Genomic DNA, 26,813 nt, shown 5'->3' on the forward strand with positions numbered 1-26,813 from the left:
GACTTATTAGTTATTAGTGATTACAAGTGCTTTAATTACTTGTGCGATACTTAGAAAACGTTCAAGCTCAGATCAAGCTATATCTAGTGTTCAACACTCCACAAGACCCACAAAGCCCTTCAAAACGTAACAAGATTATTTTGAATCTACCCAAGTTGCTGAATCTACCATATTTGTAAAAATATCAGTATGGAATTAGAAAGATGAATATTTGTAAAAATATCTAATTATATTAATTAGATAAGAAACTTATCTAACATTTTATTAATTTGTTCTAGAAATTAAAAATTCGTTTAGAAACCTGAAACATATTTTATGAAAAATAATTAGAAAATGATTCATTTTTAAAAAAATATTTTAATTTTTTTTTTTGATATTTGACTATAAATACATTTCATATAAATATTTTAAATGCCAATATATATATATATATATATATATATATATATATATATATATATCTCAGTACATTTCATTCTTTATCAATTAAAAGGATAATTTTATAGGGTAAGATAATTTTATAGGGTAAAATAATCCAATTACCAACTGAAATAATGAAATGGATAAGAAAAAATAACTATTTTTATTCCTTAATTGTTTTCTAATTGTCAATATAGTTCTTAATTTTCAATTTCAACTAATTTGATCATTCTTAAAATTTCGTCAAGTAAACCCTTCCGAGAGACCAGAACGATGATTTCTTCATTTTTAAAATTTCATCAATTTGATCTTTGAATGTTTTAATTGGTGAAATTTTAAACAGTTCGAGGATCAAATCATTTAAAATTGAAAACTAAAAACTATCAAATTATTTAAAATTGAAAACTAAGAACTATATTAACAGTTGAGAAACAATTGAAGAATCAAAATAGTTAGTGAAATTTTAAACAATTTGAATATCAAATTAGTTAAAATTGAAAATTAAGAATTATACTAAAAATGGTTGGTGATATTTTAAAAAATTCGAAAATCAAATTAGTTAAAATTGAAAACGAAGAACTATACAGACAATTCAGAAATAATTGAGGGACCAACATGGTTGGTGAAACTTTAAACCATTCGATGATTAAATTAATTAAAATTGAAAACTGAGTATTATATTGTCAGTTAAAAATTATTGATGAATCAAAACGTTGATTTCAACGAGATAAAATACCAGAATTGTGTGTGATAAGCAGATGGTAATATAAACACGCAGCCCACGTGCAATAAGTGTATTTATTATCGAACTTATCGTGCAGTCGACAGAAGAAGAAGAAGACACTCAACAATCAACGTTCAACGACGCAATAAAAGAAGCAAGAACCGATAAGGAGATCTTGAAAAGTGAAATGTTGATTTATGGGTCGTTTTGGAGCGTAATAATCTTCAAGGATTGAGCTTTTTTTAGCTAATCAGAATATCCGCTGAATCATTCTGCTGTAAGTGAATCTCTTTCTTTTCAATTTCCAGATTCGACCATTATGAATAAATGAATACTCTTCTTTTGTGCTCAATTCATGTTTCATGCTTGTCGATAATTTGATGCTAAATCTTAATATTTCTCAGTGTTCTAGGTGGTTCTAGATTAGGGTATTCCATAGAAAGTGTAATTGAACTTTTAAGGATTTTCATGGGAATTTGTCTTGCAATTGTGGTTCAGATAGGAGAAAAAAGAGGCATTCTTTTAATGAATATTTGATTTTTGATAACATATATATGTATATATATTAGAAAATCAAGGATGGATACTTGTAAAGGATAAGGTTTTTGTGGAAGTAGTTGCTTCATGTTGATTGGGTGAAATCATGACAATTATCTTTGCAATTTTAGAAATTAGGTGACTTGGTAAACAAATTGTAATTTCAATTGTGAGGAACAAGTTTTGTCGATTTTTCTGTTGAAGTTATTGAATGTAAGCTGGTTAGCTGAATACGATGCAAATGCAGAGATAGAATTTAGTTTGTTGAGATTTTCACTATATTCTTAGCCTATAAATACAAGGATTTTCATTGTATTGCTATTTTATTATTCTATTCATGCCTTTCCGGCTGATGGTATCATTAGCCACCTGTCTGATTTTGGGATTAATGTAGGCTTGTAGCACAGGCGAGATGAAATTAGATAAGCAGAACAATGAAATTCCAATAAACGAGAGCAGTGAACGTGCAAGATTGTCGAGTTCATCAGTTATGCATCCCTTTTTCTCGGATTTCCAGTCCAAAATCGAAAAGGCTCTCAAGGTTTGCCAATTGCCATCACTCGATAAAAGTTTGTTTGATATGTAATCCCGTATTCCTTGTATTCATTAGAGACTTCCCCTTGCTATTGCAGTCAAATTTTAACAGACTGAGAAGGGATGGAGATGCGTTAATGTCATCGATTGTGGGAAAGAAAGGGGCATCTGTTATCTTAGATGTTGATCTGGAGAAGCAAATGCAACCTTGGAAAGAGAATCCTACATGGACGGACCATCCTCCGGAAATAAAGGTGAAATTAAATCCGAGTTTTCTATCTGGTGTTTGCGATTGAAGTGTTGAAAAGTACTGTTTCTTATTGGCGTTTGTGATATAAGCTTCATTGGTGTCTAATTCTGTCCTTGCATCATCTTCTTGTTCATTATTTTAGTTCATTACACTTTCATTCAATTAGCTGACCAATTTCCGGACTTACATAGCCTAGGAACATTTATAAAAGAATGAATGTAGAGTGTATATGGGTTGCTATCAAGTATCAACGGGCTTGATTTGCCTTTACTGATGACCGTTAGCATTGGACTAGGACGCCATTCAATTGGTGGTGTTGACGTTGGAAAGACCCTTTCCATTTTTGGCAAATAGTTAGCCATAAACGGATTTGAGATGCTTTTACCAATAGTCGTTTGCTCCAGACTAGGGTGCCACTTAACTGTTGACGCCAATGTTAGAGCCAGAGTGACTCAAGGGATTCTATTTTTGGCAAATGGATAGCCAAAAACAAATTTGAGAAGCCTTTACCAGTAGCCATTTGTTTCGGGCTAGGCTATCACTTAAACACGGTACTCATTTGATAAAACTAGCACAGAGGCACACCACACCCCCACAAGGGCCAAAAGCCCAACACCAAAATCACAGCTCATTGGTAGGAAAAAACAAAAACGAGGGAAGGCCTTTTGCACGCAGAAGAGCCCAAACCCGCGGAGGGAGCTCAAGTACAAGATGACTAGATGAGATCGGAAGGCCATTTCTTTCCCTTCGATCCAGTTGGCAAGGAGCAAGTGATCATTAGCTCTGCAATGACAAGGATGGAAACACATAGAAGCACAAGAGCACAAAACAAAATCCTAGAAAGAAGGGCATCGGAAAGTAGAAAAGAACCATCAAGAAGCGAAACCGCTCGTGGGATGGGGGATTCAACTGAGATATTAAGCCAATGCTCCGAAATACACCACTCCAAGCAACCTATAAGGACTCTGAACAAACCATCAAGCATGGGAGCCTGCAAATCAGAGAAAGCAAATCCAAAAAGAAACCCACCATTAGCATTATGAATGATAGCCGCAAAACCACCATCTTTGAGGACAAAATGCACCATATTGACTTTGACGGAATCCTTAGGCAGTTTAGCCCACTGCACCCTTTGCACCACCCTTTTCGCCATGAAGGTGGCCATGAAGTGGCTGATGATATCCCACCTAGGAGGGAGTTCAAACTGGCCCAGCCACTTACGTGAAGACATTCAAATTAATCCTTTGAAACCTGGAAAAGAGTTCTGGAAACACTAGGAGACTCACCTAAATGCCTGTAGTGAGAATTGTGAATCCATAGTTCCCATATTATAAGCGGGCTAAAATAAATCCTTGGACTTGATTAACCCTTTTAAGAAATCATCAGTACTAGTCACTAGATTAAAGCATGCAGTCCATGATGGTGAAAATGAAGTCCCAAGGAAAGTAAAACTGTCCTCCAAACAGCCTTCGCTGTAAGCCCATCATTGAAAATATGACTTAAGCTCTCTTCTGCCGGAACTCAGCAACAGAAACACCAAGATGGCGTAGAAATACCAAAAGCACTCAACACTTCAGCCGTAGGCATCTCCTTCAAAAGAACCCGCCACACAAGACAAGAAATCTTAAACAGAACATGTTTTTGCCAACAAAAACCAAGCAAATCATCAGACTCACTGGAAACGCAGAAGAATTCCTTGGCAGATGCAAGAGTGAACTGCCCATCAGGCACCAAAGACCAAACAGGAAGATCATGTTGTCCCAGACCAAGAGCAATGAAAGGAAGGACTCGGGAAAGTGTTGCTCCACATCTTCCAACGTCAGATCCCCATCACGAACCAATCCACTAATCTATCCTTTCGGTGAGCAGGTGCATGGAGATTAGAGGATCGATCAATGGCACCAAAATCTGACCAATTATGGGTGCCCCCAAATTCTGTTCTTCAGTTGGAAACCTCCAATTTTTCAGGGGCCTGGAGAATTTTCCATTTACTAAACAGTTTTACTGTTTTCCAAATTCTTTTGGAAAATTTTTTGGTTTCCATTTTTCGTTTTATAATTTAGAAAATAGTTCATTATGAATAGAAAAATATATTTTCCAATTTTCTGAAGGCTGGAGAACTTTTCAATTACTAAACAGTTCTTTTTTCTTTTTAATTGAAACCCTTAGCTTATATTCTTCTTGTCTTCATTATTTACTAATCCTTTTATCTGTTGAATGATTTATGCAGGTGACTGTACCTAAAGGTTCTCTGTGCAACCTGAATGTGAAAGTCAATGTTGGATTGCCACCAGATGCCGTTTACAATATTGTAACTGACCCTGAAAATAAGAGAGTTTTCAAGAATATTCAGGTAATATATTTTTACAGGCTCCAAAGAAGTATCACCCCTATGACGAGTAGTGATAGCTTTAATTATGAAATTTTTTAAAAATAATTTTCTTTAGCAGTTTCTTACATAGTATTCGTTCATTCAACTGACATAAGGTTGATATATCCATCAGAAAGTAATATCAAGGAAGGTATTGCTTGATGAAGGCCCAAGGCAGGTTGTGGAACTGGAACAAGCTGCCATGTGGAAATTCCTTTGGTGGTCTGGAACAATATCAGTGCATGTCTTAGTGGACCAGAACAGAGAAGATCACTCGGTACTCTTTTAATTTGGCCAAATTGAGTAGATGAGTTCATTTTATCCAATGACATGTTGAATAAATATAGTTTAATATTTAGTAATATTACGATTCGTCATGTTAGGCGATCAGCAAATCTTGCGGCTCACGCTTTGGCCTTTGGCTAAGGCGATGGGCTCTCAAGCTGGTCCTTTTACTTGGGAGAGAACCCCTCCACGGTTCATTCTTCCTTTGATTTCCACTACTTGTTAATATAGTTTCGCATTTTACCTTCAAAAAAGAATATAGTTTACTATTGTTAAGAGTCCCGCATTGAAAAAATAAGAGAGAACATATGGGTTTATAAGGCCATGTGTTAGACTAGCTAATTGATTCAATTCAGTCTTTTAGTGTGGTTTGGCCCGTGTATTATAGCTCAGTTGAGTGACCTTGGGCCGGTTGTGGGGGGATTCAGTCTTTTAGTGTGGTTTGGTCTATGTGTATTATAACTCACTTGAGTGACCTTGACCCAACCTTAGATTATAACAACTATAAACAATGATATTATGTGAATTGCTTTGGAACTTATATTCATTTTATTTTCCTTTCTGTTAGATGAATTTCAAGCAAGTGAAAACTGGATTTATGAAAAGATTTGAAGGTTGCTGGAGAGTTGAACCCCTTCTTGTCGATGAAGAACTATGCCATCCATACAGACCTAATAATTTGGCGGATTATGTTTCGTACACAAAGGGGAAAGGGAGGATTGGATCAAAGGTGAGCTTGGAGCAACTAATACAGCCGGCTCTTGTTCCTCCCCCGCCCATTTCCTGGTACGTTAGAGGAATCACCACAAAGACCACTGAGATGATTATAAATGACTTGCAAGCTGAAACTGCTCGAATCAGAAGATCATCCAGCACCGATAATTTGAGAAGTCTGGGGTTATCTGAAGAAAGTTGTGGTGAATCACAAACCGATAGTTTATGCAATATAAAAGAAAGATGGGCCTTGAAAAGAAGGAAAGCAAGGAACCGTAATAGAAGGCACTCTTTCACCGGTCCTGCCAAGTGATAGTTGTATTCATGGTACTCAAAGATTAAATTCATTCTTTGACTGTGCCTGCTAAGTGATTCTTGTCCTTGTGGACTCAAAAGTTGAAACTCATTCTTTGAATGAGCCTGCCAAGCGTTCCCGGTTTCCATTAATCATTGTATACAGAATAGATGTTTATGACTAAGGAACATCAACATGTCATTTTAGGGTGATGAAGATGTAATATTTATCACACTTTCATTTGAACCTTTGCTGTGTAATATTATGCATTGTTGCATAAATTAAAAGAGTAGTATGTTAGTCCATATGGTTAGGCTTCCATTCTCTTCATTAAGTGTCCATTTTTCTTGATTCCAATGTTTCATGTAAAATGATGAATATAGTCTACAAATGCACAGGATTATTCTTACTTCTTAGTAGGTATTGGTTTAGGTGAATGGATAATGATAATGATAATAATGGAAAAAAGTCAAATACATCATCTAAGTTGTGTAAGAAGTCAATCAGGCCTTTGAAAGTTACAATTAGATACATTAACATATTAATTTAGTGCATCAAAGGTTATGCTATAGAAGTCAGCGGAGCTCCGACAACATTCCAGCAAGGGATTGACCACCAGGTTACCCGAAAAGTCGACCAAACTAGTCACTGTCTCTGTCAACGGGAAATTACATTTTTGCCAAATTGAGCAAATTTTCCATTGATCGAAATGAAAATTTTTCTTTTGACTTTATTTTCATTAAACAACCAACACCGAAAATTCAAAAAAAAAAGTTTTTAAATTCATTTTCCTAATTTTTAAACAGACCCTTAATCTCTACATGTTTTCCTAAATATTTTTTCCAGTGGAAGCTGACAAAAGTTGTCTTTGGTGGCCAAGAGGACTTGGGTTTGGTTTATGGCTATTCACTTTTCTCACTGTGAGCCCAGGAGATAGAATGGGGACCATGAATATTCTAGATTACTACTCACTAGTAATACTACAAATGGATGGCTGAGAGAACAGGGAACACCCAATCACAGCCTGCCATAATACAGAAGAGCTGGGAAGAGAAGCAGAAAAGCAAACCAAAAAAAAAAAAATCATGGAAGCACTGCTCTCCTCCACAACTCTTCCAGTGAGAACCCTTCACCCTCCTCCCCACTCTCCACCCTGTCTTTCTGCAGTGTTCAGAGTTCAGAGGAGCAGAAAAGCTGCAGATTCTTGGGCTCAGAGGGCTCAGTTATCTTTGAGAGTGTTGGCAAGTTCCCAGGCTGCTGTCCCTGCATCAGCTGAGGCCTCTACAGTCACATTTTTTCCCTTCGAGATGAATGCTTGGACCTATGGGGAGTATGGGGGTGTTGATGTTTTGAAGATGGAATCCAATGTTGCAGTGCCTGAGATACAGGATGATCAGGTCTTGATCAAAGTTGCTGCTGCGGCTCTCAATCCTGTTGATTCCAAGCGCAGACAGGGCAAGTTCAAGGCCACTGATTCCCCTCTTCCTGTAAGTCTCTCTTATTCATCCTTGGCTTTGTTTTGAAATGCGGTTTGAGGCCACTATTTGAAGTTCTTAACAAGAGGGTATGATAGAACTTTGTAGGCATCAATGTTGTAGAAGGCACTAGGCGCTATTCGGGCGCCCGTGGCACTGTCCTAGGCGGGCGAGTAATAATAATAAGAAACAGACATCAATGTACACATTGCATAGAGAAAAAAAACACTTGGTTGAGTTAGACGCCGAGTTGACTGACTCAGGTGCAAGTTCATCGACTTAGGGCGAACTAGTTGGCCGTCCAATTAGTACCTAATATATGCCTAAGAGTAAAATGTACCTAATCAGCACCCTAAGTGGGGAGTAATAATAATAAGAAAAACACAACAATGTACACAATGCACAAAAAAAAAAAAAAATCTCAGTGGAGTTAGGCTTCGAGTTGGATGACTCGAACGCCGAGTTGGCTGACTTGGGGGCCGAGTTAGCCGCCTAGTCAGCCAGCTGACTAATATCGGCCTAAGAGTAAAATCCCCTTAGTCTAGGGGCGCCTAATACCTAATTGGCGCCTAGGCGAGCGAGTAATAATAATAAGAAAAACACAACAACATACACAATGCGCAAAAAAAAAATAAAACCAGCTGAGTTATGTATCGAATCGGCTGACTCGGATGCCGAGTTGGCTAACTCAAGGGCCGAATTAGCCGCCTAGTCGACCAGATGATTAATATTCGCCTAAGAGTAAAATCCTCTTAACTTTGGGGCGTCTAGCACCTAATCAGCGTCTAGGTAGCTGTCTAGATTGATTTTTACAACACTGATAAATAGGCATTGTCATATGCTTGAAAAGAAAAATAAAATTACCATTTTGTAAATCTTGATTACTTGTTTTCTTTCAATTTTTGTTTAGACTGTACCGGGCTATGATGTTGCTGGTGTAGTAGTCCAAGTTGGTAGTCAAGTAAAAGGGCTAAAACAAGGTGATGAAGTTTATGGAAACATAAATGAGAAAGCATTGGAAGGACTGAAGCAGTTTGGTTCATTAGGTCAGTACACTGCAGTTGAGGAGAAACTTTTGGCTTTGAAGCCAAAGAATCTGAGTTTTGAAGAGGCTGCTGGGCTTCCTCTTGCCATAGAGACCGCCTACGAAGGTCTTGAAAGGACAGAATTTTCCTCTGGAAAATCCATCCTCGTCTTGGGTGGTGCAGGAGGAGTTGGATCTCTCGTCATTCAGGTATAACAATATTGTAGCACTTTCAAAACCACCTTTTTATTGTTCAGTTATAATATTAGGCTGGAAAGAGTACATTAGGCGGAAGCCGGTAAAAGTCAAGAGTAGCATTTGGCGGTTGGGGATTGTTGAACAGAGATTGATAAAGGGTTTAAAGGGTCAAGTCCAATAAATGTGTTGCAGTATAAAGAAATCAAGCTGTGCATTCGTTACTAGCTATAACTTTTGGCATAGTGATGAACGTTTAATTTTAACAATTGGTATCGGGGAGAATTGTTGGGCGGATACCGGTAGAGGTCAAGTCTAACACGAGACTGGTTGGTGCTAGGAGAGGAATTGTTGCGTGGAGGTCGGTAAAGGCCAAGTCTAGCACCCAAGGGATTGTTGCGCCTTCGCTACTAGCTATAGCATTGGTGTTGGGAGAGGGGAATCGTTGGGTGGTGGGGAATTGTTGCGCCTTCGTTACTAGCTATAGCTTTTTGCATAGTGTTAAACATTTGACCCTAACAATTGGTATCAAGGGGAATTGTTGGGCGGAGGCCGGTAGAGGCCAAAGTCTAGCACGAGACTGGTTGGTGTTGGGGGAAGAATTTTTGGGCGGAGGCCGGTAAAGGCCAAGTCTAGCCCTCGGGGGATTGTTGTGCTTTTGCTACTAACTATAGCATTGCTGGGAATGGGGGAATTGTTGGGTGGCTGGGGAATTGTTGCGCTTTCGCTACTAGCTATAGCATTGGTGTTGAGAGGGAGAATTGTTAGGTAGAGGCCGGTAGAAGCCAAGTCTGTATAATTTTTGGTGTAGTGGTAAGTGATCGATCCTAACAGACTATAACTATTAACATGTGTCATAAATTTGTACTGAGGCAGCTGGCAAAGCATGTATATGGTGCTTCAAAAGTTGCAGCTACATCCAGCACTGGCAAGTTGGAGTTGTTGAAAAGCTTAGGTGCTGATTTGGCTATTGACTACACAAAGGACAACTTTGAAGACCTACCAGACAAGTTTGATGTGGTCTATGATACAGTTGGTATGTTTCTTTTCACCACGCTGGATCTCTCATATATATATACATACAGAAACTCGCAAAAACATTGCTATTTGCTAGCCTCAGTAGTATTATTATTAACTTCTCTTAAGAACACCTTTAAACCTTAATACATCTGATACATAGAAACCTCACAATGAACTAAACAATGAACTTGTCTGGCCTCTTTGCATCATCAGATGGTGTTCCTTGGATACTATCACTGGAGTTAGACTTGGAACATGTCTTTTTTTTTTTGTTAGACCATGAGGTGTCTTGAATAACCCTAATTATAGGAAACACTTTTAAACTCGTACCATACTCAAACTAATCTCTGTTCGCACTGGGCCGGCTCAATTAAAGGCTAAAGTGCTGATCATATTGATTTTTCTATACAAGAGGGTGATTTTGAACTCCCAGCCTCTTAGAGGGCGTCTGGCTTGGAAAGAAGGAATTGTAATTTTATGGGAAAAGAATAATGAATGAAGTAGGAATTCAAATTATATTGTTTAGTGGTCATGAATATGATTACTAGGAATTGAAAGAGAATAAGTGATATAGAGACTGAAATGTCATTGTATAATAATGAGAGGCTTGTGTATTGCTAGAAGGGCAAATTTGTTTGGACAATACATGTTTTTTTTCTCCATTCGCGCTGAATTAGAATTCATTCCTAGGGGTACATGAATACCAATTCTACAAAAAGAGGGAATTGCAATTCCTCCTAACCAAACACTATAATTTAGCATGCCAGAGAATTATGTTGAAAACGAAATGCAATTACACTCTACCAAACAGCCCGATAAGGGATGAGAGTGCAACATGTCTTTATTAATGATGTCTTAAGCAATTCAAGCTCTTTCCACTCGAGCCAACGCCTTTTGATAACAGTTTTTGTATGAACATGAAAATGCAGGGCAGGGAGAGAAGGCAGTTAAGGCGGTGAAGGAAGGCGGGAAAGTGGTGGTGTTAACCGGTGCAGTCACGCCACCCGGTTTCAGGTTCGTAGTAACATCCAAGGGAGAAGTGTTGACGAAACTCAACCCTTTCCTAGAAAGTGGGAAGGTGAAGCCAGTGATAGACCCCAAGGGTCCATTTCCATTTGACAAGGTTGCAGAAGCATTTTCTTACCTTGAAACTGGGCGTGCCACTGGGAAAGTTGTTATACATCCTATTCCCTAAGAGCCACTTTAGAGTTGATGATTCTTAACAAAGATATACTAAGTGGAAGAAAAAGTTTTGCTGTGTAGAGGACTCAGATTGTGCTCATTGTTCTACCTACCTTTCATTGTACATTTGGAGTAAAGCATGATCACAGTACTATGATTCAATAATCTGTCTAATTCGGAGCCGAGCTAATTTTTTTTTTTTTTCCTTCAATTAATAATAATAATAATAATAAAGAACTAAACAAGCTACACAAATTTGATCTGAGTTAATCATGCCCATCATGTTTGCAAAAAGTAAAAGGTTTAGGCCACTAAATGGTTCAAGGGTTACCTTAGAATTCTTGTCCTAGCGGTAGGGTAGGAGTTCGATTCTCACTGAAGACATGGGAGGTCACTGAGAAACTCAAAGCCCAAAAAATTTATCTGAGGTAATGAAGACTCAAACATAGGGACCCAAAACTAAAAAAATCGATCAAAGATGATGAAAACTCTAAACGTGGGGGGTGGAGACTAGAGACTCCTTTGTGGGACTGGGCTAATGTATCAAAACGACATGGTGTTGAGCTACTTTTGAGTTCATTTGAAAGGGGAGAAATTGTAATTTATGTCCCTCCATAATATGCCAATTATCAATGTCACTCCTGAATTATTAGTGGGGTAAATTGTTGCCCTTCAAATTTCAAAATGGTACATATATTGCCCTCCCATAGTGTAAATAATAATCAGTGTTGCAAAAATCCTAGGCGCCGATTAATCCCCGCCTAGGCCAGCGCCTAGCGTATCACATTAAATGGTGGTCTAGGCGGTTGGCCGGCTAGGCGACCGCCTAGGCCGCTTAGGCGCTGACCGCCTAGGCCGCTTAGGCGCTGACCGCCTAGGCACCGACTAGGCCTTCTAGTCGGTCGATTAACTATTGTTCTTTTTTTTAATGGGTTATTATTTCACTCAAAACAACATCGTTTTGAGCAAAATAATTCTAAATTGTACAAACTTTAGATATTTTTTAGGTTAATATTTAATATTTTAGTATTAACTATTAAAGTATTATATAATTTATAATTATTAGTCTTTAAAAAATTAAAAATACTTAAACAAATTTTTAAAAAATAAAAAATAAAATAAAAAATACACGGACGCCTAGGCGCCGATTAATCCCCGGCTAGGCGTCCTAGGCGCTCCCCGAGCGCCTAAGGATTTTTTCAACCATGGTAAATATTGCCCCTCAATTTTCAAAAATTGTACATATATTGCCCCTCTCGTACGGTATGGGAGGGGCAATATATGTACCGCTTTTAAAATTGAGGGACAATATTTAAACCACTAATATTCAGGAGTGACATTAATAATTGGCATATTTTTTTTTTTTGGTAAATTTACAGGGTCTTTCTCTCCGTCCGTGTAACGGTCGGGGTCCACCCATGTTCGCTCCGGGAGGCGGAGCTGGCCCGTTATCCCGAAATTCCTCCCCACAAAGAGAGCTCACTTGCCACTTGAGCTACCCCATTGGGTTAATAATTGACATATTATGGAATGATATAAATTGTAATTTTCCATTTGAAAGGAGATTTCCTAAAATTAGTGAAATGCAAGAAAGCAGTAATATTATGATGGTTTAATTTGTTCATATCCAAGAAAGCAGTAATTAAAAAGTTATTACTGTCCTTAGCATTCCTTATGATGAGATTTACACAGGTGCTACATTTCAAATCAGAAAGCTTAGAGTGATAGAGAAGGGTTCTCAAAAAAAAAAAAAAAAAGTGATAGAGAAGGTGTAAGGTTAAAATCAAGGTTCCAAAAGCTCAAAATATCCATTCACAAAATCATAGTGTCCACCTTTCAGTGAAAGGGTTTTCTTTTTCACTGACTCACTGCCTCTTTAACAAAAGGGTATGTTAGTAAATTCCCCAATGACACATTTACAGCCTCCTGTGAAATGCCAAAAGACATTTTAAAACCACAAAATCCATATGTTTACCAAAAAAAGAAAAATAATCACAAGTTTGAATTCCATTTCAATTTGTATTGGTGTTTGGCGATCGCGCTGAGAGATTTAGAGCTCATTCTGATTAGCGCGTGAGCCTCACATGCTGCTACAGTACGCCGCCCCTCTCTCACGCGTTGATGTGTGTTGCTTTTTCTGGTGACTGAAAATTTTTGTTGTTGTCAGTTATTGGGTTGCCTAAGTCCGCTCTCCTCGATTCTGGATTTGGTTTGGAGCATTGACTTATGCTCTACGGTTAGTTTGTCTTGTATACATTCAGACTTGAATTTTTTTTTTTAGGTGTTTTGTGATATGTTTCTTTTGATATGACTGAGAATAAGTCTGTTATTGTGATCGATATTGTTCACGTGACGTCCAAAATCACATACTGTAATGGTCCTAATTATTTAGAGTCATTAAGCTTTACCTCACTAAGGTTGGTAAAGATGAACACTCGTACCTAACTAAGCTTTTGTCAGGTACGTGAAGATAGTGTTTGGATGTGCACCCTACATAATTTAAAGGTTATTTTGGACCAATGTTCACAATGCAAAGTAGACTCTGATTAATAATATAATTTGCACCCTTTGAAGACTTTTCAAAGAAAATCCTTCAAATGGGGACAATTTATATCATGGACCCCGGGTCCACAGAGCATTATATATGGACCCTAGATCGAAATGATGAAGTACACAAAATTCATACTTGTAAGGTACATAATTTCATAACACAACACACAAAAATCACAACACAAGACACATCACATATAGGCATGTTATATATTTTCAATTTAGAAGGGGTCATGATGTTTATCCATTCATTTTTTTTTTCTCCAATCAAATTTGAACTCAAGTGAGAGTAAAATTTTGGGAGTACATCAAGTGATTTTCATTTTCTTATTCTTCAAATCTGATTTATGTATATATAATTTGTCTTCAATATTGGCACAAAATTTCACAACACAAGAGACATAAATTCATAACATAAAATATACTCCGTAATTACTAATCAGGTACATATATGATACATACTCTTAAAATACATAATTTCATAACACAAGACACAAAAATTCACAACATAAAACACGCTAGAATCTACAATGCACCCTGATCCATGAATTGTCAAATGGGACTTCCATAAACAACTGCCCTCTGAATGTTCGGACCTTATAATGGAGAAAGCCCATGATGCCCATTACAATTCTCTTGTCCAGCGGCAAATTATTGTCCGCACAGCGGACCATAATAAAATGTACATTTTTAATGTACCAAATGTACATTATTTTTGTATTGAATATACATTATTTTTATACTATAAAAATAATGTACATTCAGTACACAAATAATGTACATCCCCTGAATACAATGTACATTATTTTTATACTGAATGTACATTATTTTTATATTGAATGTGCATTATTTAATAATATGGTCCACACAGCTGTGTGGACCATGGTCCACACAATAATGATTGTTATCCAGCTCCGTTATTCTGGCCTAAAATAAGGCTTTCTTTGGAAGGATATTAACACATAGAAGATGTATGAAGAAATGCACTAGGACCTGACATCCAAAACTGACAAATTATATTATGGATTATGGTCTATATTGCAATATAGATCATGAATAAATACATTTTTAATAAGTTGAATGTATATTATCTGGTATACTATCAAATAATGTATCTTCAGTAAGGGTGAACATTTGGTTAATCGAACCGTTTTAACCAAACTTTTTAAAGGTTGAACCGTTAACCCGACCAAATTAAATGAACTAAATATTTTTCGGCTAATCCACTGGTTAACTGATTAACCGATTTTTTTCTAAATTTTTTAATCCTTGACATAATACATATTATAATAAATCCAATTACTTAAATACCTATAATAATAAATCCATAACTTCATTCCAAAATCCAAACATTCATAATCCGTAAGGAATTCATTTTAGTTTTAAAGATTTTACATTATACATACATACATACATACATACATACATACATACATACATACATACATACATACATATATATATATATATATATATATATATATATATATATATATATATATATATCCAACCCGATTATCATTACCCGCCTTCAATATGGTAACGGGTCGGATTATCCGTGTCATGTTCGGCCTTAAGGATCTGACGATTTACCGGGTTTCTGATCAGTCAGTTTGGTTGGGGCGGGGGTACAATAATCCCCATCCCCAGCAGGGTTGGCAGAACTCTCCCCATCCTGCCCCCGTTTCCCATAAAATTTTCCATCCCTACATTGGCATTTGGCAATACCTATTATGCCGGAACTCTTCCCTCGTAGGGGCAAGGATCGAGTTTCTCCATAAGGGTTGGGTTGAATTGACATCCCTACCTTACTATAATAAAGGTTTAGAAATACATATGTGTTGAATTGACATCCCTACCTTGGCATTTGGCAATACCTATTTTTCGCCTTATGTCTTTTTTTTTTTTCCAACTTAAATTTATTTTTTAATACTTTTTACAAAAAAAAAAATTAATGTATAAAAAATTATATCATTAAAAAACTCTAATTGAGATCTTTTAAATTATACCCATATTAATATATTTTTTAAAACATAAATTTATAAGAACATAACGTTATTATTTTGATAGTATAATATTATGTATGTACATTAAACTTTGTTTTTATAAATATATAAGTAACATTATGAACATACTATAGAGAATGAAAATAAATATGATGTACACTTAGTTTAGTGTTTATGCACATTAACGTTTAGGTTTATGGATATATAAAATAAATATAATGAACATAATACAAAATGAATGTTATTAAACATGATGCGTTTGTAGCATAATGTTTATGTACATTAATAAATTTTGTTTAATTTTATGAACATATATATAGAATGGACATTATTATGAACCAATTATGGAGTGAATATAAATATATATGATGTACATGTTAAAATTTTTAACATAAAATGATATTGTAAGTGAATATTTTATGGTACGAATATATGTTGGTCCACTCTGGGACATGTCAAAATGGTACAAATACATTTCAAGTCCATAAAGAAAACTTTAGGATAAAATATAGTGATTGGAAAAAAAATGTGGGTAGAACTGTTGTTGTTAAAATAATATATGAAAATAAATCCTTATTTTTACGTCATGCAAACGCATTTGATATGTAAGCTCTTGATGACTCGATCACTATTGGAATTGAGTTAGTAGAATGCAATTATTAATATTAATTATTAATAAAAAGGAACTAATCATTATTTGGATTATCCTCTACTGTGCTAACCAAAAAAAAAATAATTCATATATCACTATATACTATTAACTTTTTTGTTTAATGCAAAATATAAAGGCCATTATGAGGTTAACAATATTTAATTAGAGTTCATTATGTTGAGGAAGCTAACTACACACTATTAATCTTCCAAAAGACTACTTACGTAATAAGAATTATATTTCTCATAATCAAGAATGATTTAACCTGCTAATCAAGAATTCCATGTGTTAGATTTCATGTGTTTGTTTTGATTAATTAATGACGTCCAACTCATTTTATTTACAATTAAATGTTGTGTAATACGGAGTATTTAGTTTAGTAGTAGAATATAAAATTTATAATTTAAAAATTACGTCAAAAGTACTAATAAATACAAAATTAAAGTTAAAAATTATTTAAAAAATAAAGAAAATAAACAAAAAAAATAGTTATTTAATAAATAAACATGACAAGAATATATAATAGATTGAGGAAGTATTTCGTTCATTATCTTTATAATATGGCACACTTTTTTTTTTTTTAAATACACGCATATTTCAAATAAAAATCCTACCATACATTATATATCATGCACTAACACCATATCAGCGGGGCAGGTTTGGAAACAATGACTCGGGATAGAGTCTCACAACTGGTAGTGTGGGAACAACCTCTCAAAGTGAGGGGATTGTGCTCCTTGTGCGCAGTAAGCAAAGGTCTAGCTAGCTTTTGTGTTCAGCTGAGTTACCATGATTTACATCCTTCCAAATGCTCTGTTGAGTCGGGAAGCCCTGGGAATTGGAGATTCAACCTTTTGGGAACAAGGTTTTATCATATTATTATATATAATGATTTCTTTAAGACTCTTCAAATAACAATGTGTTAAATTTTGTGTAGAGTGCATGCTAATAGTTTATGGCTGGTTAATTAAATAATAGTCTTGCTCTTCTCCTCCTCCTTTTTCAATGTACTCAAAAAGAAATATAACGGTTTTCTTTGATTTAAAAAGGAAAAATAATTGAATAATTAAACCAAAGTAAAGGTTCAAAGTGGATGATGTCAAAAAGATGTCAAAAAGCTTGGCAAAAGATTTCAATAAATAAGTATCATCACAAGGAATCATCATTTGTATGAGGTTTGATCCTATCTTGTGTTGGCCACAAAGCACAACTGTACTGCATGATGCGCACTAACCACATTTTTGAGATGGCAATGGACTTTGTTTGGTGATGTCTGAATTTAGCGTAATGGTTCGTCAACTGACTTAATGCTACGACGGGAGGAGACAGTCAAAAAAGAAATTAATTACTTTAATGAGTTAATACTCGATTTGATCTCTTAACTATTATGATTTCACCATTTTAGTTTTGGACTACCAAACTTGCTCAATTTTATCTCCATCTGACTACGTAATTGTTAATCAAAGTCCAAAATGATTCGACTATTCTGGTTTGAGCAAATGACTACTTTAGGTAAAAATTGCATAATTGATGATGAAATTAAGTAAGTTTGGAAGTCGAGAATCAAAGTGGTAAATTCATAATAATCGATTGACCAAATCAGGTATTAATTGATTTCAAAGAGTCGAAATTGATTTCATAATTGGCAATGAAGCAAAATTAAAAAATCAAAGTAGGTTGTAATGATGATGATGGTAATGCAAAATTGGAGCGACAATACGAATAGTGATGTCAATTTACAGCTCATTTTCACATGCATGAATAAGATTTTATAATATATGATCAATTATCTTGCGTACTCGGTCGAGTATATATTAGCAAGTTATGTCGATTTCATCAAAGTACTTTCAATTATTATATTCTTTGTGAAAGCTGCATCAATCACCATCTTCAATACTTAATTAATAACATCATAGAGTGCATCACGTGATACGTATATGTGTAGTGAAATTTTTTTGAAAGAAATATGTGTAGTGAAATTATTCACCCTTTTATAATTTATAGTTTCGATATTTTATTTGGTTTATGGTTTAACATTTTTATTTTGATTTAGAAGTTCACTTTAGAGTTAAATGGTTATGATTTGTTTTTCAAGTGCACCTAACAACAACATAAAGTAAACCTAACGATATTATTAATTGTACCAAATATAAGAGCATATGAGACGGATCAAATAAAAACTGATGACTAAGAAATAATCTAGAATTTTTTTTTTAGAAATAATCAATGGTTCTAAGAGCATCCATAATAGTAAAGTTTTTTTTTTTTTTTTTGTGATTTTTGAGAAGTTTTTGTGAGTGTGTTCAGGAAAGAGAATAAGAGAAAAGATTTAAAAAAATGGAAAAGAAATAAACAAAACTGATTTTTAATAATAATAATAATAATAATAATAATAATCTCAAATTTAAAAAAATGGAAAAGAAATAAACAAAACTGATTTTTAAAAATAATAATAATAATAATAATCTCAAATGTTAGATTGCAGTGTGAGCATAAATATAATATAAACATAAATGTGCAGTCCAACTATTAGCTTGGACTTTTTATTAGAATATGGAAATTATATAAATATGTAAACAATATTATTCCTAGAATATTGTAAACTTTCTGTATTATTCTTATGCCTAAAGTAAGGCAAAGAATAATACATAAAGTTTACAATATTCTAGGTATAATATTGTTTACATATTTATATAATTTCCATATTCTAATACCTTTAGTTGAGATGGAGCACATGCTTCAATTTGGTATAGAGTCATGCAAATGAGCGCTTGAAAAACAAAAGCAATGGGTCCCACATTCTGAAAAAAACATCATTCCTTGCCGATTAACCCCAATATTTTCTCTCTTGCGCTATCTCTCTTACATATCATAAGTTACTGTACTAAAAACTTCAAAAAACCCACTCATAAGAATGTTCTAAAGCAAAGAAAAAATGTAATAACATTTTGATAAATATCTCAATTATTGTATCAATTAATTATATCATTTTTTGGGTACATTCTAAAATTTTGAGACCTATTTTGTAATCTCGTATATACATTGATGAGTTTATCATGCTGCATTAACTGGAGCCCATTGCTCCCTCTGGTTAAAGATTGGTCCACGCTTTTCAGGCCCAATCGCAACAATCATAATTCTGTCGTGTACCCACCAAAATACATTATTTGAAAATATATTATTTGCGTACTGAAAATATATTATTTTGTATACTATCAAATAATGTACATTCAATGAAAAATGATATACGTTTAGTATATTAAAAATGTAACTTGTATTCAGAAAAAATATACTCCGTATTATTTAAGTTCAAAAAATATTTTATATAATGTATATTCAGTATACAAATAATGTATTTTAAGTATATTAAAAATATATTTTTTTTATAGTCTACACAGCACTAGCACTGAGATATGATCCACATAAAAATATTCCCAGCTCTAATTGTCATTATACTGTTTTTACACTAATATAGCTATTTATTTTTATTACATTGAAAGCTTATTTTTAGAGTATTACAAGCTATTTTTTAAATGTTCATTTTTAGTGTACTACGATAAGTTTATTTTTAGTATAATATATAAAAATAAATATATAATAAAAATAAATTTTTAATATGAAAGAAAAAAAATAACATGTTATCTCAACAATCTATCTTACAATATAAACTATGGTCCACAATATAATTTGCCAAAACTTTAGTTGTCGGTCATGGTCTCATGGATGATTCATGATTAGTTGAACCAAAAGGCAAATGAAATGATTCATCAGAAAATATAAAATAAAATAAAATTTTAAAAGTTATGATATACGGATAACAGACAGTGTAGATTAAACAATTATAATTCAAATTTTCACGTCATGCAAACGCGTTTTATACGTCATATTTTGATTGTTACGGAGTATTATATATATATACCACAATGAAAATAAACAAAAACACCAAAAAACACAACACACGCCTAAAATAATGCACCATAACTCCCTTGCCTCTAATGGTGCATTTCCTAACACTGTGTGGTGTATATTTGCATACCTAGTGGTATGTTTTTTGGTGATGCGTACCTAATGGTGCATATTTGTGTTGTGCATTTTCTAACATTGAGTGGTGTATATTTGTATACATAGTGATGCGGCCGCACTGACCGCACGTTAAGGCGCGACCACACCTGGTTATGACCCTATATATATATATATATATATATATATATATATATAGTCTCATTCAAGTGCGAACTAGCCTTCTCATGCGAATTGTGAAGAAATACATCATGTGTACTACATGAATGCACCAAAACTACTACATGAATGCATCATAAAATACTACACGAATGCGAGCTGGATTAGTTGTACTACATTCATGTTGTAGTTGCAATACATTCCTTCAGAAGTTCATAAATTTGAATGAAAATGCTAGTTCTGATTTGAACGTAACTACATATATATAATCTTCCCGAGCTGGTAATCTCTAAGAGCTTATCTAGAACACAATTAGTTGGGAAAATGTAATTAAAAATAATGACCAAAAAGAAGATTATCATTAATCCACTGAGTTAATTAACCTCTAATTAAATATGCTAATATAAAATAACTTTCCACTTATAGTTGATGTCTTGATGAGATTAGCTGGAACTTTGTTCTTTTAACACTAATCATTAACTATAATCAATTAAGTGAATTGATAACAATAATTGCTTTTGCTCTATATGATGATCATATGATATTATCTAACTTAGGAACTCTATAGGCAAACTTCTTTACTATGTCATTTTGTTAATTTATTATGTTATAAATTAATCAATTAATACATATCTCTACTACTACAAACGATGAATATGCCACTATAACAAATTTTAAGAATTAAATACAATACTTGTAAACAAACAAGAACTAATTGCCTTACAAAAAAGACAATAGTAAAAAACAATAGTCTTAGCTTATAAACAAAGATTGTGTTTGTATGACATAGCATGCTAGAAATAGTTCTAATGTTATGTTGTTAAGAGAAAGGTTTAGATTTTAAATCATCTTTAGAAGATGTTTAGGTTCTTTTCTTTTCTTTTTTTTTTATAAATTTTATTACTTACTCAAATTAAGCCCGTATATATAAATACATGTTACAACTTGGCAATTCTGGTGAATGATGTCGGAACATATTTAATTTGGATATATATATATGTGTGTGTGTGAGAGAGAGAGCTCAAATGCGACCATGTTTTAATGTGCGGATGGTGTGGTTACACCATTAGTTATGTAAAAAAAATACCAATAGTGTTAAGAAACGCATAACAAAGAAATGCACAAGTGCACCAAAAATGCATCATTATGTACGCATAAACGCACCACACAGTGTTCGAAAACAAACCATTCAGTGTGGTGAGGTATGGTGCATTTTTTTTGGGTGTATGGTGCATTGGTGTATTTCTTTGTTGTGCGTTGTTGGTACTTTTTTTTGCATAACTAATGGTGCAACCACACCGGCCACACGTTAAAACATCATCGCACTAAAACTTGGCCCTATGTGTGTGTATATGTTATATGTATATACTATTTTAGCAAATTTTTCTTTTAGAATTTATGATTTAGTTTTTTAATTAGATTTAATATTTCACTTTTTATTTTGGTTTATGTGTTCAATTTTTACTAATTAGTACGTGTGTTTAGTATTTATAGTTTACACACACACATATAGTTTAGGTCTTAGTGTTCATCTAGAAATGTACTATATAATGTTAAAAATTATACATTCAAAGTTGAAAAAAATTATTAGAATCTCACTACAATTTTCAAATTGCATTAGATCTATTAGATTTTTTCGAATGAACGATTGATATTGATTTTTAGTTTTCTTCTGAAAAAAAATGCTCAGGTGAGTGTACCATATAAATATATAATGTTTTTCTTCCCAATATAAATATATAGTGTTGACCTTGAATATAATTGTATACAGCACATAGGTGCATTAAAGATTAAAGTTTTGAAACCAAACCAAAAAAAAAAAATGAAAAAAAAAATGTATCATACAACTAACTTTTAAATTTTTTCTCCATTCTCAGAACTTGTACAACAAGGAGATCATGATTTATGTATGCGTCTTTTACATCATTATTGCGCTTCCCACAACCTATCTATGATCATATAAGATTTGTTTTATAATGGAAGCCACCATATAGTCTTTAGGGCTTCTACATCCATAAATAAATATAAATATTTATGTAGAGTTAATTCCAGTAATGGTCCTCTGATTATGTTGATTTTTCAAAATTAGTCCCCGACTTATAATTTGGACAATTTAAGCCCCTTTACTTTCAAATTTTTTCCAATGTTGGTCCTTTCGCCAAATTTTGGTTAAGTTGAGGTCAAATGAAGGAGTAAAATTGTCCGTGCACCTGCATAGTGTATTATTACTCGGATTTCTCCTGTCCTATACGCTATATATATGAATATAATTTCAGTCGAAGAGACTTCGACTGAGATTAAATTGTTGTTCGACTGAGATTATATTCATATATACAGCGTATAGGACAGGAGAAATACGAGTAATAATACACTAAACAGGTGAACGGACAATTTAACCCTTCATTTGACCTCAACTTAACCAAAATTTAACGAAAGGACCAACATTGAAAATAATTTGAAAGTCAAGGGACCTAAATTGTCCAAATTAAAAGTCGGGGACTAATTTTGGAAAATCAACATCGTCGGAGGACTATTGACGGAATTAACTCTATTTATATATGAATCAATGATCCAACTTACCCAACTCAATGTTCAATATCTCAAGCGAAAGAATTTTCTGTCGCTATTCTCTTACAAATTTCTTCATTCAAATCGTCGTGGGAGGAAAATAGCGATGGATAATTTAGCGACGGAAATAGAATTCGTCACAACATTTTAGTGACAAATAGAATCCGTTGTTAATCTGTCGCTATTCACTTTAGCGACGGATTTTTCTCTTTCTAGCGACGGAATTTTCATCGCTATTTTCGTATTTTTTTGTAGTGACCAATTACGATAAATACAATACCCTCAAACTAAATAGACAAAAAACTCATAAATATATGGATTGTGCACTCGCACTTCAACCTACTTGAACTATGAACTTTTGTGTCTTTCCTCTAACTATCCTGATTAGAGGTGATTAATTCATGCACCGACACGTGTGTATATACAGACATATATATCTTCTTCTTTTTTTTTTAATAAAAATATCAAGGAGGTAGGGGTCACTTAAAGTGTATTCGACATCAGTGGTGTGCAATAATAGATGTTGGGTTATATATATGTGTGTGAATTATCTCTTCTTCTATTATTGAAGCCTTTTAAAACAATAATGAGACCCCTAACAACTATTACTATGAAAACAACGTAACTACACTAATCAAACATGATAATATAAAGTAAAATATTTATTAAAGAAAATGTGAGTATGTGACACTAGCTAGAAATTTTCTATAAGTCATGCTAATAATATGAAAATGATTTCTAGATTGCAATAATGGGAAAGTGAATGGCCTATACCCTATATTGCACATTGTATGGTTTTTCAGTTTTGAAAACTTGAACTAAACCTATGTAAAAAGTGTATTTCATCTCTTGCAATACAATAGCATCATGTTTGGTTTATGTAATAAGTTAAGAATTGAATATTATTTCCGAGAATAAACTTATTCCGTAATTTGTCTTGATATTTTATTTCTGGGAATAGCATTCCTGAGGAAGAGCTATTCCCTTCGCAGGGGAATAGTCATTCTTAGGGCCCCTTGGTATTAGCTATTTTCAAGCACTCGGGAGTGGTATTATAATACCAAAAATCATGGTTGCAGTAGGCGCAAGGCGCTATTCGGGCGGTAGACTAGTGCCTAGCGCCTAGGCGGTGACCTATAAAAATAAAAAAATAGTACATATGTGTGGGTGTATATCATATTTTATATTATATATATATTATGTATATATCTCTTACATCTCTTATTTATATAAATAAATAAATGTAAGTATATATAAATATAATAAAAAAATTAACAAGGCCGAGTCGACCGAGTTAACTCGGCTAATTTGACCGAGTTGGACGAGTTAACTCGGCCGAGTTAGGCGCTAGGCGGCCGCTTAGGGAGCAATTCGCTTCGGTCTTGGGGCGCCTAGCTCCTAGGCCAATTTTTGCAACAGTGTCAAAATTACCCTTTACTACGCATGCTTTTATATACACACAGATATATATATATATATATATATATATATATATATATATATATATATATATATATATATATATATATATATATATAGAGAGAGAGAGAGAGAGAGAGAAAAGATAAAAATATAATGTAATTAATTAAATATATACATTTATATAATACATTATATTTATTGAAGTATATACATAAATTCATTAATAATAATGAAAAATTATTATTGTTGTTGTTGTTACTGTAGCTGCTGCCTGCTATTGTTATTGTTATTCTCACACACGCACATAAAACATTCCGTGTGAATGATATTTATGTCATTTGAATAATTATTCTGTAAACATTGTAATAAAATTTTTGAACTCTATTCCTTCAATAAATCAAACAATGAAATATAATTTATATTCTATTCCCTATCTATTCCATTCTCTATGGAATAATAACATTTTTATTCTTTCAAATTCATTCCGTGAATCAAACATGCTGGAGAATACGTACGTCTAATAGGTTAAAAGAAAAAAGAGAAAAGAAAAGAAAAACCTGTAATACTATTCTTGGAAGGGAAGAATTATAAAAATGGTTCTCCATGTGGCGATGCGATTCACAAAACCCAAAGGAAAAAGTTAGGGCACATGCTCGAGATATTTTTTTTAAAGAAGAAATAATGCATTCTCGTTTAAAACATTATTAAACATTTAAAATAATGTTTAATATCGATTATAAAAAAGTTTAGCATTGGTTATAACTGATGCTAGATTACTTTAGGATAGTTTGAATAACCAACGTTAAGTGCTACATGGCGAGATGTTAACAAAAATAGATAATGTTGTGATCTTAACATTGTTTATAACTGACTCAAGTTATATTGATTATCATGGTATATACATTTCATTTATATGAACAATAAAAATAAAACACTTACATTATGTTTGGTTCACGAAATGAATTTTAAGAGAATAAGAACAATATTCCACAATGAATGAAATATGTAAGGATTAGAATAAGAATTGTATTCTATTGTTTGGTTCGCTAAAAAAATAGACTTTAGGAATATAATTTTAGTGTTTGGTTGATTTAAGGGATATAAATGGAATGTGTTTAAAAGATGAAAATACCCCTATACAAAAAAATGTATTATTATTATTAATTACATTTTTAATATATATATATATATATATATATATATATATATATATATATATATATATATATATAAAGCTATTCCCAAATACGTGGGAATAACTAATAACAGGGGGTCCTCTAAGAATGTCTATTCCCTTTGCAAAGGGAATAGAAGGACAAAACAAACAATGGAATATGTCTATTCACGGGAATGGTCGGGAATGGTATTCCATTACTGACCGATTCCATGAACCAAACACATTGTTAGTGTCACATACACTACATTCCATAATAACAATGTCACACACACACACACACACACACACACATATATATATATATATATCATTACAATTTCATCTTTGTGCAACGGATTTGACTAAAAAGGTGTTGTCAATAATCAAATTTCTAATCTTTTTATACAAGAATTATGATTTACACACTCAGTCGAATTTTTTTTTTTTTTTTAAGACTTGGAGGTCTATTATTATATGATGGTACTCAAAATTATTATATGATGGTGGTCTCGCAAAATGATGGATATGGTTAGTGGTTTGTCCTTTAACAAGTCTTGAGGGACTACATATATCCTCTTTATTCATGAAATATATATTTAACACAAGAACGTGCAGATTTCAGAAGAATAAATGATGTTTGTGGGACTCTGAGACTCTCGGACTATGGAACTATTGTTTTTCTAGGTGGTTGAGGATATAAATACATCGGAATCCGATTTTAATATTTCATAACTTGTCCTTTTGTTTTCTTTGAAAAAAAGAGGTCAAATATGCTCTAAATTTTCTTCAAAAAATCAATTAGATTCTTAAATTTTTAAGAGATGCAATTAAACATATAAACATGTTATTTTAGAGCATTGAAGTCTAAAAATCGCGCGGTTAGTGAATTGTATGTCACTACGGTTTCGACAAACTTCTAACCGATTTTCCGGCGAACTTTCAATCAAACTCCGTCGAAAAACATCGGTGACTAGGTCACAAGTTGCGTTCACCTTCTCCATCGACTAAAGAAGGCGACCAATTGATTGCCTCTCCAATCAAAGGAGAAGCTATGCCCGCAACCAACTAGGTCGCCTTCTCCGATCCGGTCAAAGGAGGAGACAAACCAGTTGGTCTGCCTCCTCTTTCGCGCGGAGTTTGATTGAAAGTTTTTAGGAATCCTAATAACCTTCAATTGCAGGTCACCAATTGATTTCTGCACTTCAATGCTTAAAAGTAGTATATTTATGAGTTTAATTATAACTTTTAGAAGTT

At 33.6% G+C, this 26,813-nt stretch overlaps 2 protein-coding genes across 2 annotated transcripts; both read left to right on the forward strand.

Moving 5' to 3' along the window:
• Positions 1-1,227: 1,227 nt before the first annotated feature.
• On the forward strand, positions 1,228-6,451 carry LOC116027841. The gene is made up of 6 exons (XM_031269601.1): positions 1,228-1,421; positions 2,076-2,222; positions 2,314-2,469; positions 4,696-4,818; positions 4,970-5,113; positions 5,690-6,451. Exons 2-6 carry the CDS (start codon positions 2,094-2,096, stop codon positions 6,146-6,148), a joined length of 1,011 nt encoding a protein of 336 aa, XP_031125461.1. The 5' UTR covers positions 1,228-1,421; positions 2,076-2,093; the 3' UTR covers positions 6,149-6,451.
• Positions 6,452-7,170: 719 nt separating this feature from the next.
• LOC116027817 (2-methylene-furan-3-one reductase) lies at positions 7,171-11,209 on the forward strand. The gene is made up of 4 exons (XM_031269573.1): positions 7,171-7,617; positions 8,516-8,839; positions 9,701-9,860; positions 10,774-11,209. The coding sequence occupies exons 1-4, from the start codon at positions 7,216-7,218 to the stop codon at positions 11,037-11,039; spliced, it is 1,152 nt and encodes a 383-aa protein (XP_031125433.1). The 5' UTR covers positions 7,171-7,215; the 3' UTR covers positions 11,040-11,209.
• Positions 11,210-26,813: the final 15,604 nt, after the last annotated feature.

Source organism: Ipomoea triloba, chromosome 8 (genome assembly GCF_003576645.1).
Source record: "Ipomoea triloba cultivar NCNSP0323 chromosome 8, ASM357664v1".
NCBI lineage: Eukaryota > Viridiplantae > Streptophyta > Magnoliopsida > Solanales > Convolvulaceae > Ipomoea > Ipomoea triloba.

Excerpts from the sequence above, each read along its gene's own strand:
- LOC116027841 (XM_031269601.1), top strand. The coding sequence starts at position 2,094 with ATGAAATTAGATAAGCAGAACAATGAAATTCCAATAAACGAGAGCAGT. Across the intron at positions 2,470-4,695 it reads ACCATCCTCCGGAAATAAAG|GTGACTGTACCTAAAGGTTC; the intron begins GTGAAATTAAAT and ends TGATTTATGCAG. Across the intron at positions 5,114-5,689 it reads AGAACAGAGAAGATCACTCG|ATGAATTTCAAGCAAGTGAA; the intron begins GTACTCTTTTAA and ends CCTTTCTGTTAG.
- LOC116027817 (XM_031269573.1), top strand. The coding sequence starts at position 7,216 with ATGGAAGCACTGCTCTCCTCCACAACTCTTCCAGTGAGAACCCTTCAC. Across the intron at positions 8,840-9,700 it reads TTGGATCTCTCGTCATTCAG|CTGGCAAAGCATGTATATGG; the intron begins GTATAACAATAT and ends GTACTGAGGCAG. Across the intron at positions 9,861-10,773 it reads TGTGGTCTATGATACAGTTG|GGCAGGGAGAGAAGGCAGTT; the intron begins GTATGTTTCTTT and ends ATGAAAATGCAG.